General features: G+C 44.8%; 1 protein-coding gene and 1 long non-coding RNA gene across 5 annotated transcripts; both read left to right on the forward strand.

Moving 5' to 3' along the window:
- Positions 1 to 3,655: 3,655 nt before the first annotated feature.
- On the forward strand, positions 3,656 to 7,234 carry LOC119313644. Its single transcript, XR_005151919.1, has 3 exons — positions 3,656 to 3,757; positions 4,815 to 4,900; positions 7,013 to 7,234. It is a non-coding gene; the product is annotated as an uncharacterized LOC119313644 (long non-coding RNA).
- A 5,052-nt stretch (positions 7,235 to 12,286) lies between these two features.
- LOC119349816 lies at positions 12,287 to 14,433 on the forward strand. 4 transcript variants are annotated; one of them, XM_037617908.1, is made up of 3 exons: positions 12,287 to 12,775; positions 13,423 to 13,482; positions 14,259 to 14,433. In XM_037617908.1, the coding sequence occupies exons 1-3, from the start codon at positions 12,612 to 12,614 to the stop codon at positions 14,266 to 14,268; spliced, it is 234 nt and encodes a 77-aa protein (XP_037473805.1). In that variant the 5' UTR covers positions 12,287 to 12,611; the 3' UTR covers positions 14,269 to 14,433. The 4 variants fall into 4 exon arrangements, with proteins under 4 accessions (XP_037473805.1, XP_037473803.1, XP_037473804.1 ...); XM_037617906.1 differs by having other exon boundaries at positions 14,272 to 14,433; XM_037617907.1 differs by lacking the exon at positions 14,259 to 14,433 and adding an exon at positions 13,584 to 13,836.
- The last annotated feature ends 1,417 nt before the right edge of the window (positions 14,434 to 15,850 follow it).

Here is a 15,850-nt window from a genome sequence, read left to right on the forward strand (position 1 = left end):
CCGTTTCTTTTTACTCCACATATAAGATTTGGTCAAAGTCAAATTACACAAAGTTTGACCAAATTTACATAAAAAATTATGAAACAGTACTAAAACTATATAGTATGAAAATATGTTTCATGGTGCATCTGAATATATTGATTTCATATTGTGAATGTTTATATTTTTTAATATAAAGTTATTTTTTAATATTTCTCTTGTGCCCTGTGCGTGCAAAAAGCTACTACCACTCGCCATCTAGGTGTATTCAGTAGCTAGTGCTGCCTTGGCCTGGCTAGCTAAGCTTGCTACTGTTACTGACGGAGGCTACGGCTAGGCGTATAGGAGCACTAGTAGTGCTCTACAGTGGCACAGTGATGTGAAGTGCTCGTTTGTTCCGACATGAAGACCTGTCTGTCTGTACGTGCATGCTGCCATGCTGCATATGCGTGCGCGGGGGGAAAGCTACGAGCATGCATTGGTGCCAAGTCTGAATGCTTGTGCGTTCCCAAAGAAAATCCAGTGATCACGATCTTCTGCACTCCTGGCTGCCTTGCTCTCCTCTCTTTGGAAACGGAGCTCCATCAATACCCACAGAGGTTCGGCGAAAGAACAAAAGAAAAGAGATTGTCGGCGGCCTCTGCTGCATGCGGCTGCGATGATGACGACGAGTAAAGAGGACGTCGTGTCTCTGGGTAGCTGAACTGCTGAAGTAGGTCGTGTAGTAGTGAAGCACTATGCTTTGTAGTTGCATCGGTCGATTGGAGTTCAATGTGCCCGACAACTACAAGACCCCTTGCTTCCGAACGCAATTTGATTTGCACACGTCGGGCCAGCTCTAATTCCTCCATCCAACCTCTCTCTCTTTTTCTTCCTTGTGAGTCTATGTTACCACACTATGCTGTTCATTTTTATTTTCTTTACAACTTTTCAGTCCTTAACTAGTACACTACACATCGTAATGATCATTTGACTAGAAATTCTTGGCCGTGTCAACCGGTTTCCAGCGTAGACCAATGCCGAAATGGAGGACGCCACGCCACGGCCATCGGAGGAGAGGCAAAAGGGTGAATGGTGCGTGGGACGGGTCACCGGAGATGGAGAAGGTGGGCGCAGTACACATGTGGCCGGGGTCGGCGGGTCGCCTGCTGTGTAGGGTACGGTGCGGCTCTCAACGACGGCTGCAATGCGCCACCCATGCTTGCTCTACTGTCGCCGGGACGTACGTGTGCGAGATGTCAAGCTCACAGGCAGCTCTCGGGAGTGCAGGCATGACTAGTGTTCCTCCGCCGCCTCCATGCCGGCCGGCAGGCACCGCTGGGTGATCTGATCGATGTGATCGGTGATCGGTACGGCACGCACGTAGCTTCGCTCGCGTCTCACGTCGTTATGATCTTCCGGCAGTCGATCGATTCATGTCGGGGGTTTCGACCGGCTTGAATTTATTTGGTGGACCGTGCTATACCTCGCTAGCACATCCATCACAACAACGTCGCGTCATGCATTTCCATCTTCTGCTACACTCTCTTTTTTTATTGCGGACTCAATACTTGTATTACTCAATCACAGTATCGTTACAATCTTCAGCAACTATCTCCAACACTTCTGGAGGACCCGACCCTTACCAAGTCATGGTCCTATTATTAATCCGACCAAAAGCAGCTAACCTGTCACTCGCTTTATTTTGCGACCGAGTGACCTGAGTAATACAAGTTTGATGAAGACTCAAAAGAAATCTAATTTCATTCACTAGGGAAGAATATACTGAGCGATCCGTGCTCCCACATGTGATCATAGAAACTGCAACCGAAGAATCCATCTCAATTTCGATCGGTAGTGCTGTACGTTGAATCGAGGAAGATAAACCCTCCATACACGCACATAGCTCAGCCTCCAACGCATCCCTGCATGAATACAAAGCTCTGCAAGCTGAGAAGATAATTTTCCCTGTAGCATCCCTCAATATCATCCCCGCTTGCATCTTCATTCGAGCCAAAAGCACCATCAGTGTTAAGTTTAGTCCAGCCCTGGCACGGTTTGATCCAACCAAGCTGCCGTGGCACTTGTCTAACCGGCTGCACCCCATCGTCCATGTTAATATATGATTTACCTTTAACAGGATCAGCTCCAATATCATGTTTGATCGCCATAAGGGACTCCAGGTAGCTCTGCAAGAATCTTCTGCTACACTCTCACTTAGTAGTACAAACGTGACAACTCCGCACACCTCCGCAACTTATCCTTTAATCCATTATATGCTCCTTAAGTTTGGAGCTCTCACAATCAAGTGAGTTGTGCAATTTGAGATTTAACATGCGATATTTGGTTCGGTCATGTGCTCGGCAGGTCCCTTTGGTCAGTGCATGATTTTTTTAATTATAGATCTCTACAATTTTTGTGCTCCTCGGTGAAGACGCTTATTACACCTAGGCCGATCTGATATCCCCGTGTCGCGTAGTTGCTCTTTTCAGCACTGTGTGCTGGCTTCGCATCTGCTCTCTCCGTCCGGAAATACTTATCATCAAAATGGATAAAAAAATATGTATCTAGACGTATTTTAGTTCTATATACTACCTTTTTATCCATTTTGATGGGCGCATGCGGTACTTTACTACTCTAAATTGTGCCAACTAATTAGTAGACCAGGTGAAATATGGAGTAGCATATGTATTGACGAAGTGGAACTGGAGGGGTAAAATTGTAAGATTTTTTTAGCGAAAAACCCTTGCGCGCGAGTATTGGGGAAAAATCCGTAAAAAGTTATACACCAACTAAAAAAAATCTGTAAAAAGTTATAATCTAGTGCTGCAGCTTAATTGGCGATCGAGTAGAAGTGACTAATGGCATGATCGATCAGCTAGCAATGCATCTCCGTGCGGGATGCGACCGGTAAGGGGCTGGCGCCTGTCACATCTTGCCTAGCCCCGCCAATTATTTTAACAATGCAAACAGTTGTGCACCACATGAGGAACTTTGCCACTCTAATAAATAGGAAGGCCATGGCATCTTTAACCATGCTCATCTTATGATCGATTTGAAACGAGAGAAATGCACGTGTTTTCAATAACAAAGGGACACCGCCCACGATCTTGTTAGACAACATCAAGAAAGAGACATCACTTTGGGTGGCCGCGGGAGCTAAGAAGCTAGGGGTGCTCATGTCGGGAGAGTAATCCCTTTCATGTAATAAGGGGTGTTATTTGTAACACAGCTAAAACTTTCCTTCTCTCATAATTAATATACGAGGCAAGTCTTTTGCCTCCGTTTCAAAAATAAATTATACTCTTGCAACATTATATCTGGTAAATTTACGATGTATCAGAAAAATGTACTAAGCATCACGTTCATATTGATGGGGTATTAGGAATGTATCTACAAATAATTCACACGGGTTTTAGCCACAACAAACCCCGGAAGAATACCTATGCATTCCAGTTTTGCTATTTCACATCTAGATGTGAAATAACTATCTCACATCTAAGCTATGGTCCATTGGATCAATTTGTCTTCAAGATTCGCGCAATGTCCTGTTTCTGTCTCGTGCGCTGGCTCGCGCCTCGTTGTTGCGCGCGGCGGGCCATGTACAAATTGTTTACGAGCGGGCGGGCCGATGCCTCTTTTATTTTTCCTGCATTATTGGATTGGTGGGCCGTTTGTTTGTCCACAGCAAGTGTATCGCCACTGTCCTCGCATTCCTCATCCTCTCCGTCTGGGCGGCGATTCCTTCAGGCGGCGGCGATTCTGGTGACAGAAGGCGGAGAGGAGAGAGCCGCAGCAGGTTCTTGCCCCCCCTCCCCCCCCGAGGAGCTGTTCCTGATTTGTTGTTGTTTGAAGAGTTTACCCCTCACGGAGCTGTTCCTGATTTGTTTTGACTGTCCATTTTCTTGTTTTTGTCGCACCTAGGGTTTCTTGTTCGTAGGTAGAAACATCAAGAACTCGTTATCTAAGGATGGCATGACATAGTTGCGTGGAGGGAGGAGGGGAAAATGTCTGAAACCTCATATTTTTGCTGTGAACGGTGCCATAAGATAGGTGTAGTTTTCTTAGAAGTTCAGAGATACAGTTGTAGGCTTTTTACTAGTGAGGTGTTGTAGAATTAAAGTTTTGCTACTGAACGGTGGCATCAGATAGTGTAGTTTTCTAGAGTTCTAGATGGATTATTTTATTATTAATTTTTGTTAGGAGATATTCTGGTGTCCAAAATTTAATTTTTCCATTTGTTCAGTTTACACATGTGGGTTTCAGTAACAGATTGGTGTTGTTTTCATTCAGAGTTAGCTTTGGGTTTTTTTTACCCATGTGGCCGTTGATAGTTGGTAGTACATTTTTTGTCCAGATGTATTTTTATCTTGAGTTTTTCTTGTAGTGTAGTTCTTTCTTTATTGTCTGGTAGTTCTTTTGTTGGCAGTGTAGGTGTTGGTTCTGTAGTGTACTTCTTGTTTGGTAGTTATTTGTCAGGAGAGTACAATGAGATGATGCAAAATGCTACCAGTGTTGCGTTAGTCACACGGATTCAAGTTGCTTTAGGAGCACAAAATGGGCAACCTCCACCCTCCTCTTTTTTTTAGAATCAGCAAGTGATCTGAAATTCCAATGTCACATAATTAGTTCATTTTGAATTAAGGAGGGACAAAGGGTACTCTCAGTGAGTTTTTTCCTTGTGCATACGTACACACATGTGTGGCTCTTGTTCTCTCTGTTGTCTAGCTATCTTATTACCAATAAATCTGGGGGTAGCACATATGTTTTTATTTGTTGTCATTTTCCTTTTTCAGGTTCATGTCATATAATCAGCAGTTAAGCCATTTTTTCGTCGCTCTTTTTTTGGTAAGCAGGTGTCGTGTGGGTTTTGTGGGAACTTTTTCCAGAATGCCGAAGCTGTTGACTTCAACGTCCATGGGACGAGTTCCGCTCTTCAGCGGTAATCCAGTAGCACTTGCATGTGTGAACTATTTTATGATTTCATATTTTTTTAAGCTAGTTTTATACATATCCATATCTTAGGTGTTTTCCCTTCTTCTTTTGTCAGATGAAGTATGTTATGTCATATGTAATCTATCCACAGGGACGGCGAGTAGTGTGGTTGAAAACTTGATATAAGTTGCCTTTTCTGCTTTTTTTGTTTTTCGAAGCTATAGTATGTTTATTAGAAAATACAGAAATTACAAAAAAAGGCAAAACCAGTTGCAAGTCAACACTCGAATCGCAACCAGGGGCTTTTTTGGTAGTTGTAGTTGCCCTAGTTGCAAGTCCAACCTCGACTTGCAAACTGAGGTCCGAGTTGCAAGTCAACCCCCGACTTGCAACTCGGAGGGCTTTTTCATATTTTCTGTATTTTGCCCCTACTTGCAAGTCAACACTCGACTCGCAACTCGGGTCTTTTTTTATACTTTGTAGTTGCCTCATTTGCAAGTCAAGCCTCTACTTGCAACTGGAGGCCCGTCGACTTGCAACCCCGGGATTTTTTGTATTTTTTGTAACAGATTTGATATTTCACATCTAGATGTGAAATAGCTACCTCATATCTAACTGCACAGCCATTGGATCTCATCCTATCTTTAAGATTCGCGCAAGTTTTTTCTGTCCCGGTCGTGCGTTTCGCTCCCGTCGCTCGTTGAATCGTCCGTGCGCGCGGCCCATCTATAGTGGGTTGTGTTGTTTTTGCCTGTAGCGGGCCGTGTTGCTTTGTTGGGCTGGGGGCTGTTTGTTTGAGAGCAGGTTCTGGAGAGGAGGGGGCGGCGTTCATTTACCCCACTTTGTCTCCCGAAGCATTCACTTCGGCCGTTCCCCATTCCTCTTCTACCATTCCCCATTGCTCCGGGTAGTTGGTGCTAGAGGCACAGTGACTTCTGGAGAGGGAGAAGGAGAAGGAGACGCCATCAATACTGAGTTGCATGTTCTTCTCCCTTGTTCCTCTTTTTCTTTTTGTAGTGTCCATGCGTTTTTGTGTTTCTTGCTCACTGATTTTAGCAGCATCTATCTAGGGTTTGCTCCTCAATGTCCCCAAATGTGGGTAGGGTTCGTTAGCACCATCCATCTTCTTTGTTTCTTGTTTATTTGTCCATTGATTTAGGGTTCTTTGCCTCGTCCAATCTCCCGAAATACGGGGTAGGGTTCATCAGATGTTCCATCTATCTAGGGTGAGTTGGGGGGGTTTGTTCCTCAAATGTATACAGATATGGGAAGGGGGGATTTGAAGTAGATAAATTTTTCAGTGGGTTCCAGGGGTTAGGGTTTGGGTTTCAGATGGTTAGTGTGCAGAGAATACCTTTTTTTGTTGTAGTTTTTGGGTGATTTTTAGTGTTAGGGTTTGTATGATGAACTATAGACAGTTTTTTTGTCCTGGTATACTCATCATTCTATAGATAGTTGATTTCTCCTGTTAAGAATTTTTGTAGAGTAGTGATAGCTTCTGCATGCATTTTCTGTTTTTTTTGTCTTTTGGTGAGTATTTCTGGATCACTTGTGGCAGGCTGAAATCAACTTTTCTATCACTATTTAAGCATTTTGGATCACTTGTGCCAGGCTCAAGTCAAATTTTCTATTATTATTCAAGCAATTTTTTTTTAGAAATAAAAGAGCTGAAGATAAACAAAGAAGCAGGTCACAAATGAATGAACCTGTACCATCTCATTTTTTTGTGCGTATTTTGATCTACATAGGTTTTTGTGCTCAATCTTCCTAAAATGTTTGGTAGCAGTTTGATGTTTTAAGTAGCAAAGTTTTCAGCTGTGCGGCTGCGTAGCTTATGTGTTCAGATAATTGAGTGCAATGATAGGATTTCCTTTTTTGATAGTTTCAGTCTGGGTTGGCACATTTTTTTTAAGTTTCCCTAGATGAAGTCTTGTGTCTGTAGGTAGGAAATGGGGTACTAACCATGTAGTTTTTGGTTTGATTTTTTTTACTTTTAGGTTCTGTTTTTGCTAAGCTAATTTTCACTCAGAGATAGTTATAATTTGTATCAATCAAGGTTTTTCATTTTATTGTTTTTTCAGTTTGTATCCATGTTTCGTGACATTTTACTTTTTGTCAGGCAGCGGCGATTGTGGGGAGCGAGAAGGGAAGTGGAGGGGACCACCATTCAAGTATGTGAAGTACATGCGATTAAGTTATATGTGTTTTTTTTTTCATTTGTTAGGCTATATGTGTGTTCAATATACTCTAATGTGGTGGTAATTTGTGTGTGCAGAGGATTAGGTGAAATGTTCAGTAGTTGATTTTTGTAGTGTTGTTTGTAGTATTCTACATATATAAGTTGGAGCAGCAGCTCATGATTATCTTGTTTTTGTAGTGCTCTATACATATAGTAGTTTTTTTCTGGATGTTAAAGATGGTATGCACAATTGAATACTAGTTGTGTAATACAGTCCTAGCTTTTTTGCCTATATTTTTTGTAACCTGTTTGTTCGTCACTAATCTCTAGTTTCTAGTTACTAGTTTTCGACAGTTCTACCATAAGTACTTTTGACAGTTTTCCATAGTTACTTACTAGTTACTATTTTCAGCAGTTTCATTAGCGTAAGCATCGGTATGAGCACCATCAGTTACAGTCTTGCTCTCGATCTTTTTATTATTATCTTTTTGACTTTTTCCTATGATTCAGGATGGTGTGCCAATTTGTTTTGCTCATTTTTGCAAGGTGGACAATGGTGAGAGCTTTGGCATGTTTTTTCCTGATGCTGACGAAACCTTTACGGTAAACTTTTTGTTTGATGCGACTTGCAAGTTGAACCTCGACTTGCAACTGGATCTTTTTGTTTGATGCCACTTGCAAGTCTGACTTTGCAAGTGGGTCTTTTTTGTTTGATGTCACTTGCAAGTCGACCCTCGATGTGCAACTAGGTCCTTTTGTTTGATGTCACTTGCAAGTCGACCCTCGACTTGCATCTGGGTCTTCTGTTTTCGTGCCACAGGCAAGTCGACCCTCGATGTGCAACTAGGTCCTTTTGTTTGATGTCACTTGCAAGTCGACCCTCGACTTGCATCTGGGTCTTCTGTTTTCGTGCCACAGGCAAGTCGAGCCTCGACTTGCAACCGGGTCTTTTTGTTTGATGTCAAAGTCGAGCATCGACTTGCAACTCGGGTCTTTTGTTTGATGCCACTTTGCAAGTCGACCCTTGACTTGTAACTGGGTCTTCTATTTTTTTATGCCAGTTTGCAACTCGACCCTCGACTTGTAACCGGGTTCTTTGTTTTATTCCACTTGCAAGCGGACCCTCGACATGCAACTTGGTCTTTTGTTTGATGCCACTTGCAAGTCGCCCCACGACCTACAACTAGGACTTCTGTTTTCATGCCACTTGCAAGTGGACCCTTGACTTGCAACCGGGTCTTTTATTTCATGCCACTTGTAAGTGGACCCTCGACTTGCAACTGTGTCTTCTTTTTTATGCCACTTGCAAGTAGACCCTCGACTTGCAACTGGGTCTTTTTGTTCGATGCTACTTGCAAGACCCTCGACTTGCAACTTGTCTTTTTTATAATGCCCACTTGCAAGTCGAGCCTCGACTTGCGACTGGGTCTTCTGTTTTTCATGCCACTTGCAACTGGAAACTCGACTTGCAACTAGGTCTTTTTTGTTTGATCACACTTGCAAGTTGACCCTCAACTTGCAACTGGGTCTTCTTGTTTGATGCCACTTGCAAGTCGACCCTCAACTTACAACTGGGTCTTCTATTTTTGATGTCACTTGCAAGTGGACCCTCGACTTGCAACTAGGTCTTCTGTTTTCATCCCACTTGCAAGTGGACCCTCGACTTGCAACCGGGTCTTCTGTTTTCATCCCACTTGCAAGTGGACCCTCGACTTGCAAGTGGGGTCTTTTTGTTTGATGCCACTTGCAAGTGGGGTCTTTTTGTTTGATGCCACTTGCAAGTGGGGTCTTTTTGTTTGATGCCACTTGCAAGTGGACCCTTGACTTGCAACCGTGTCTTTTTTTATGCCACTTGCAAGTGGACCCTCGACTTGTAACTGCGGTTTTTTTGTTTGATACCACTTGCAAGTCGACCCTCGACTTGCAACTGGGTCTTCTGTTTTCATGCCACTTGCAAGTGGACCCTCGACTTGCAACTGAGTCTTTTTTGTTTGATGCCACTTGCAAGTCGACCCTCAGTTTTCAACTGGGTCTTCTTGTTTGATGCCACTTTGCAAGTCGACCCTCAACTTGCAACTGGGTCTTCTATTCTTGATGCCACTTGGAAGTGGACGCTCGACTTTGCGATCCAATTACTTGTTTCATGCCACTTGCAAGCCGAGCCTCGACTTGCAACTAGGTCTTCTGTTTTCATACCACTTGCAAGTGGACCCTCTACTTGCTACTGTGTCTTTTTGTTTAATGCCACTTGCAAGTGGATCCTCGACTTGCAACCGCGTCTTCTATTTTTTTGATGCCACTCTCAAGTGGACCCTCGACTTGCAACCGGGTTCCTTTGTTTTTCATGCCACTTGCAAGTGGATCCTTGACTTGCAACTACTTCTTCTAATTTTTTTATGCCACTGGCAAGTGGACCCTCGACTTGCAACCAGTTCCTTTGTTTTTCATGCCACTTGCAAGTGGATCATCGACTTGCAACCAGGTCTTCTTTTTTTGATGCCACTTGCAAGTGGACCCTCGACGTGCAACCGAGTTCCTTTGTTTTTCATGCCACTTGCAAGTGGGCCATCGACTTGCAACTGCGTCTTCTATTTTTTTTGATGCCACTTGCAAGTGGACCCTCGACATGCAACCGGGTCTTCAATTTTCATGCCACTTGCAAGTGGATCCTCGACTTGCAAGTGGGTCTTTTTTGTTTGATGCCACTTGCAAGTCGACCCTCGACTTGCAACTGGGTCTTCTTGTTTGATGCCACTTGCAAGTCGAGGGTAAGTCGACCCTCGACTTGCAACTCGGTCTTTTTGTTAGATGCCACTTGCAAGTGGACCCCCTACTTGCAACCAGGTCTTTCTTTTTTTGATGCCACTTGCAAGTGGACCCTCGATTTGCAACTGGGTCTTTTGTTTTCATACCACTTTCAAGTGGACCCTCGACTTGCCACTGTGTCTTTTTATTTGATGCCACTTGCAAGTGCACCCTCGTCTTGCAACTGCGTCTTCTATTTTTTTTGATGCCACTTGCAAGTGGACCCTCGACTCGCAACCGGGTTCCTTTGTTTTTCATGCCACTTGTAAGTGGACCCTCGACTTGCAACCAGGTCTTCTTTCTTTATGCCACTTGCAAGTGGACCCTCGACTAGCACCGGGTTCCTTTGTTTTTGATGCCACTTGCAAGTGGACCCTCGACTTGCAACCAAATCTTCTTTTTTTGATGCCACTTGCAAGTAGACACTCGACTTGCCACCGGGTCTTCTATTTTCATGCCACTTGCAAGTGGACCCTTGACTTGCAACTGGGTCTTCTGTTTTGATGCCACTTGCAAGTGGAGCCTGGAGGTGCAACCGGAATTGAATTGTTACTCACAACAGCCAGAGGATTTGATGTTATTCCAAACTGATGGACCGGATAGGCGAATGAGTAAGGTGGAAGCATCTGCAGAAAATTAGCTTAGTTGCCTTGCATTTGAGAAAGCTTCAGGTCAAATACCATTCCAGGGTACCGGGAGCGCGTAGGCTACGATCAAAACCTACAAGTAAGTTTATCTTTGTTTTTGTCCTCAATCAGGTTTTTCTAAGCTGGATCACACCTGAGTACCAATGTAGTCTCCTGCATAGATATCTTCATTTCTGCAAAATGCAATGTTTCAATGAATCAAAACTATTGTTGGAATAGATATTCAAAAGGTTTATGCTTGTGTTTTGTATGTGAAGACTGAAAGTTGTAGTTGCTTTCTTTTTTTTTTCAACGAAAGATTTTGATCAGATGTAGGCTACTATTTTTACATCAGTTGTAGCTGTCATCACTTGTATGGTGAAGACTGAAAGTTGAACCACAACCTGATACACACCATTTTTTTACCTTAAAACAAGCAAACCACCGTTATATGATCCTATTTCTTGCTTATCAGGTATATGAACTTATTTATTTATTTTTCTGCCAACATGAAACAACACACTCTGATTTAGTCATCTAAGGAATTCTATCACAGATGATTGTAGTTAGTTTCAAAGATTTTTCTCTCTTTTTTTACTTGAGAATGGAGTGTTTCATTTACAAAATAAGCAATTTTTCCTAACAAGTTAAGTATGCTTTGTCATTTACTCCAGTCTGCAGATTTGTATGGATGGAACTATGAATGTGATTGCTTATGGCCATTTTGTCATCATGCATTTCCCCCATTCAGAATATAAATTTCCTTCTCAACAATGTTTGTCTGCTCTGTTTCTAGCCCTGTATTTTTGATTGAGGGATCTTGAACTGATGACAGCCAACTGATGTGCGTTTTTCCTACACACCAGCCTCTGCTTGTTTCTCCCATCAACAGATGGAAAAAGAGAGAGGTGAAAAGTATCTACAAGGCCGTATAAGACCAACCTCTGTTTGTTTCTAAAGCTGCATAAACCCTGTCTGGGTTTTACTTTTCCAGCCACCAAAACTTCTTCTACAAGCAAGCAAGTGTTTTCTGCAGACAAACAAAGCCTGGTCCTTTTTTTCTGTCAAACAAACAAACATGCAAAAAAAAAAAGCCCAAGAAACAAGGCCCAGGAGGCAGGGTAGTTGGGCTGGGTGGGTTTGGTGGGAGGGACAAAACAATACAAGCCAAAACATACAAACAAGTCCACGTGGAGGAGGGATCAAGAGCAAACAGTCTGTTTTGTTTGTCAACAAGGGTAGTTTTTAGAGGTGATGTCACATTTAGATGTGAGATATTATCTCACATCTAGATGTGACATAGACAGACCCTGGTTTCAACCAGAACAAACCTGAGAAGAAGTGTCTCCCACGAGTCGTAAAATCATACATTGTAGGTAAAACAAAATCAGAAAGACCATCGGATCTTAAATCCTTCGTCGCCACCTACGACGTGTCTCATTTTGGGTTCCGTCATTCCAAGCAGTGTCTAGAAAAGTGAACTGCATGGAAGAACGAGCCATCACTCGAACAACTATTGACCAGATTAGGACATTCAGGGTCAGTTTCGATTCTGTGCCTGGTAGCCCTGCCAATCATCGGCCGGCCATAATTTTGGCATATGATTCGGCTGCCAACAGACCGCCAATAATTTGGTCGCACATACTAAGAAGACTAGGCCTGCAAGGGTTTGATTTTTCTGGACTTTTCGGAAATTTTTTTACCGCCCTTGTTAGCACGACGCGTGTGCTCAAGAGTCTCTGGGCGTAGCTTTTTTTTTTTCTGGCAAAGCATTTTACACGTTTGGATTTCTAGAGAGGTCGACCGCCGCTTTGAATGTCTAATCTGTCCCTTACAATGTCTGGTCTTCCTCCAATCGTGGGCCGCGTGGCACGGTTTTCACCACGTCGGTTTGCGAGATGTCTCGAGATCGTTCGTGGATCCATCCAGTCTATGGTCCCACCGCCTTTTCTCTTGTATAAATAAGGAGTCTCCCATCGCCCAACAGAAGACGAGCTCTCGTCCATGGCAAAGAGAAAGATGCAGAAAGAATGGTGTGCGTACAGAGGATGGGACGGTCGCAGCCGGGTACCCAAGGTGCCGGCGCTACTGGCTGACAAAGCCGCGCTATGCTGCACATGAGGAGGATTGGAGGAACACCCAATCAATCGGAGGGCGGGTGGGCTGAGCAGCCGGACGGCGCTGCCATGGGGGCAAGCGGTGAGCACGTGACATGTATCTGCCACTGCTGGCGAACGCTCCCGGCGCTGGAGACGGCCGTTCTTTTCCGCAGGTACGTGAAACCCAGCTGCATACACAACCTATCCCTCCAACCTCGCCCCATCTCTGTTGTGCTTCCTCGGTGGAACTCAGACCGTGGCATGCCATTCCTATCGCCGTCGTCACACCGATGGCCCGGGCGGGATCCGCCATCCCCACGGCCGGGCCCCTCCTCGGTGGGCGCCCCTCCCTCATCGCCGCCAACAACAGCGGAAGGTGCCGTGTCTGCACCGAGTGCCACGCCGTTTCCGACGTGGCGGAGCACAGCCACACGGCCAGGGCGCTCGGACTCCGCCCGCTCTTCGGCGCACCCTCCGGCTCAACCTGCGCGGTAGGCGGCTCCGGCGCAACGGCCCCCCACGGAGTCGTCGTCGGGCGCTCGACCCGGGCGTCAACCCCGTGGACCACGCGGGAGCAGGATCCGCGGTCAGACCGTCCTCGCCGGGCGCCCGTTCGTGGCACATGGCCACGTTGCGGCCAGCCACAGCGGACGCCCTCGTCTCTCCAAGGAGTGCCACAACGTCGCCGACGCGGCAGGGCACGGCCTGGACGCTCGGGCTTGGGCTACCCCCGCTCCTTGGCGGCTCCACCTCTGTCGCGACGGGCAACTATGTTTTGTCTCTAATGCATGTTTGGCTAAAACCCTTCTATTTTTTGCAGAGCTCTCACAAATCAGTCAACCTACGAAGTGGCCAGATGGAAGGGGCTATTCTACTTGAGGTATGTGCTATCAAGAACAACGCAGGCTCCAGTGTGCTCTGATTTTATGATTCTTCACTACTATATTGTTAGACTTGGTACTGGAGCTGTACCACTTGCAGGGTAATTCTGGACAAAGCTCATCCATTCAGTAAATGCATATATAGAAACATCTGTGACTTCTGCCTCACTATGGAATGAAGTTGCTCCGGAAGTCATGTGAGGCTAGAGATATAGTTTACTGTCCTATGATTTCAGCAATATACGACTGGAAGTAGGTTCCTGTGATTGAAACTGTACAGGGTGATTTCTCACGCTTCTGTATGAATGTGAATTCGAGCTGTGATTGTATGTCGCAGTCTACAGTTTTGCTCCTCTCTTTTCATAGCCAAGCACAGTTTGCTCTTTTAAGCCATTTGTGTTTGCATCGCCATTCAGATTTTCTGTGAACTCAATACCCTCCAATTTCTCATTCTTCTACTGTTCCGTTGTGCAATAACCTTTCAATCTATGTATTGCTTTATGAATTAGCAAAAAAAAAAAAAAAACTCTGGCTAGAGAAAGCTGCACGTATAATGATGCATATAGTTAGTCATGGCAAAAAATATATATTTAGTTGCCACTGTATTGTTACATGTGAACCGCAACAAAACAGATACTGCAAACAAGAACAAATTCACACCTCTTCTGCTGGTGTTCTATCACATATCAACGGTGAACACTAGGATCGATTGCGTTTGTTATATGATATGTAATGTAAGCAGGCTTATACAATTTGTGTGTTTCTGTTGATGTAGCTTACCTTGACAGGGGAGGAAAGCATGACGGCCGTCTTTGTCAGGCTCACTGTGCAGAAGCTCTTGATGAAGCACAAAACGTCCCATGTCGAACCGCGGGCCGACATGGTGTGAGAATTGCAGTTAGCTGAAAAATGGGGATTAGACACATGGAGATGTAGCACTTGGGTGAGTAGGTACCTGCACGGCTTGTGAATGGTCTGAAATCTGAACCGTGAACCTCTCATGGGGACTTGCCGCGCCTAGCTAGCTCTGATCGCCGCCACTCCCCAATGGTGAGCATGTCGGAGATCCCGCCACCACCACGCCCTACCTTGCCGCTTCCTCTTCTCCTCCGGCTTTGGCGGCCTCACTTGCAAGCGAGGAGCACTCGATTGCTTCTTCTCCTCTGCCTCACGCGGCCTCGCTTCCTCCTATTCTTCTGAGCTCATGACATTGTCTGCCGGCTTCTCCCTCTCTAAGCCACCCTCTACCTCGAGACAACCACGTACCTCGCCGAGGCGTGCTGCGCAGGTGAGGACCACTCAATTCCTACTCCGGGCTGAGAGGAGACGCAGGAGCCACGGCGAGGGGCGGCGTTGAGCCGGCAATGCAAGGAACAAATGAACTAGGGAGAACGGGGAATGGTGGAGGTGGGGAATAGGCAGGGAGATTCGAGAAGCTACACAGATTCGGGAATAGTGGATCTCAGTCCACAGCCACACCACCGCTCGGTGCAGTCCAAGTGCAGCTAGCTAGGCACACACCATGAGAAGATGTGCGGTCAGGACTGTGCCGCGTGCGGGAGGGTCTGACCGAACGTCAGCGCAATAGCGTCAGTTTTTTTTTATTTTTTTTGCAATATATAGAGCATGCGGAAAAAAAGGTAAGATAATCTAGAGCACAAAAGAACGAGAACAATCGTATGGAATATTGATGGTTACATTTATTCTCATGTAAGTTAGCTTTGAGAAAATTTGACATATTGTAGCAGTCGAGGTTTGTGAAGTCTTAACCACTGCCCAAGATATTTGTTTTACCATTTTGTAATCAAGTTAGAAATATTTAAAATATACTACATTCTTCCGTGGCCTTTTACCATCACATCTACATTTCAATTGACAGGAACTTCTGTAGTTGCATACGATTTTGTGTATATAGCGTGAAGTTTCAAAACAAACTGCAGTTGTATACGATTTTGTGTATATCGCGTAAAGTTTCACAACGAAATTCATGAAAACTAGCACAGAGTTTTAGAACAAAATTCATCTAACAACTCAAAAACTATCAGCGAAACCCAGCTGAAGGATCAACATCTCTGGTCTAAGAAGAGAACAAGAGCTTCGCAATTTTGCGTAGTGAAGCACAGCTGAAGGATCAACATCTCTGGCCTAAGAAGAGAACAAGAGCTTCGCAATTCTGCGTCCAAGACATCACATATGCATATACCAACTGGATGTACCTTCTCCTTGCATGAACTACTTTGCCATGAATCGGGTCTTGGGACAACTTACCAAATAATACAAAAATACAAAATAGCTAATTAATCCATGTGGCGTGGCGTGCCGCCGCGCACTACCCGCTAGTTGAATAGGACGAGCTGATTGGCATTC

Source organism: Triticum dicoccoides, chromosome 1B (assembly GCF_002162155.2).
Source record: "Triticum dicoccoides isolate Atlit2015 ecotype Zavitan chromosome 1B, WEW_v2.0, whole genome shotgun sequence".
Taxonomy (NCBI): Eukaryota; Viridiplantae; Streptophyta; class Magnoliopsida; order Poales; family Poaceae; genus Triticum; species Triticum dicoccoides.

What these genes read in the sequence shown, in the direction of transcription:
- LOC119349816 (XM_037617905.1), top strand. Translation starts at nt 13,225, where the DNA reads ATGGCCACGTTGCGGCCAGCCACAGCGGACGCCCTCGTCTCTCCAAGG. An exon ending in AAGGGGCTATTCTACTTGAG is followed by an intron (nt 13,483 to 14,258) that starts GTATGTGCTATC and finishes CTGTTGATGTAG; the next exon opens with CTTACCTTGACAGGGGAGGA.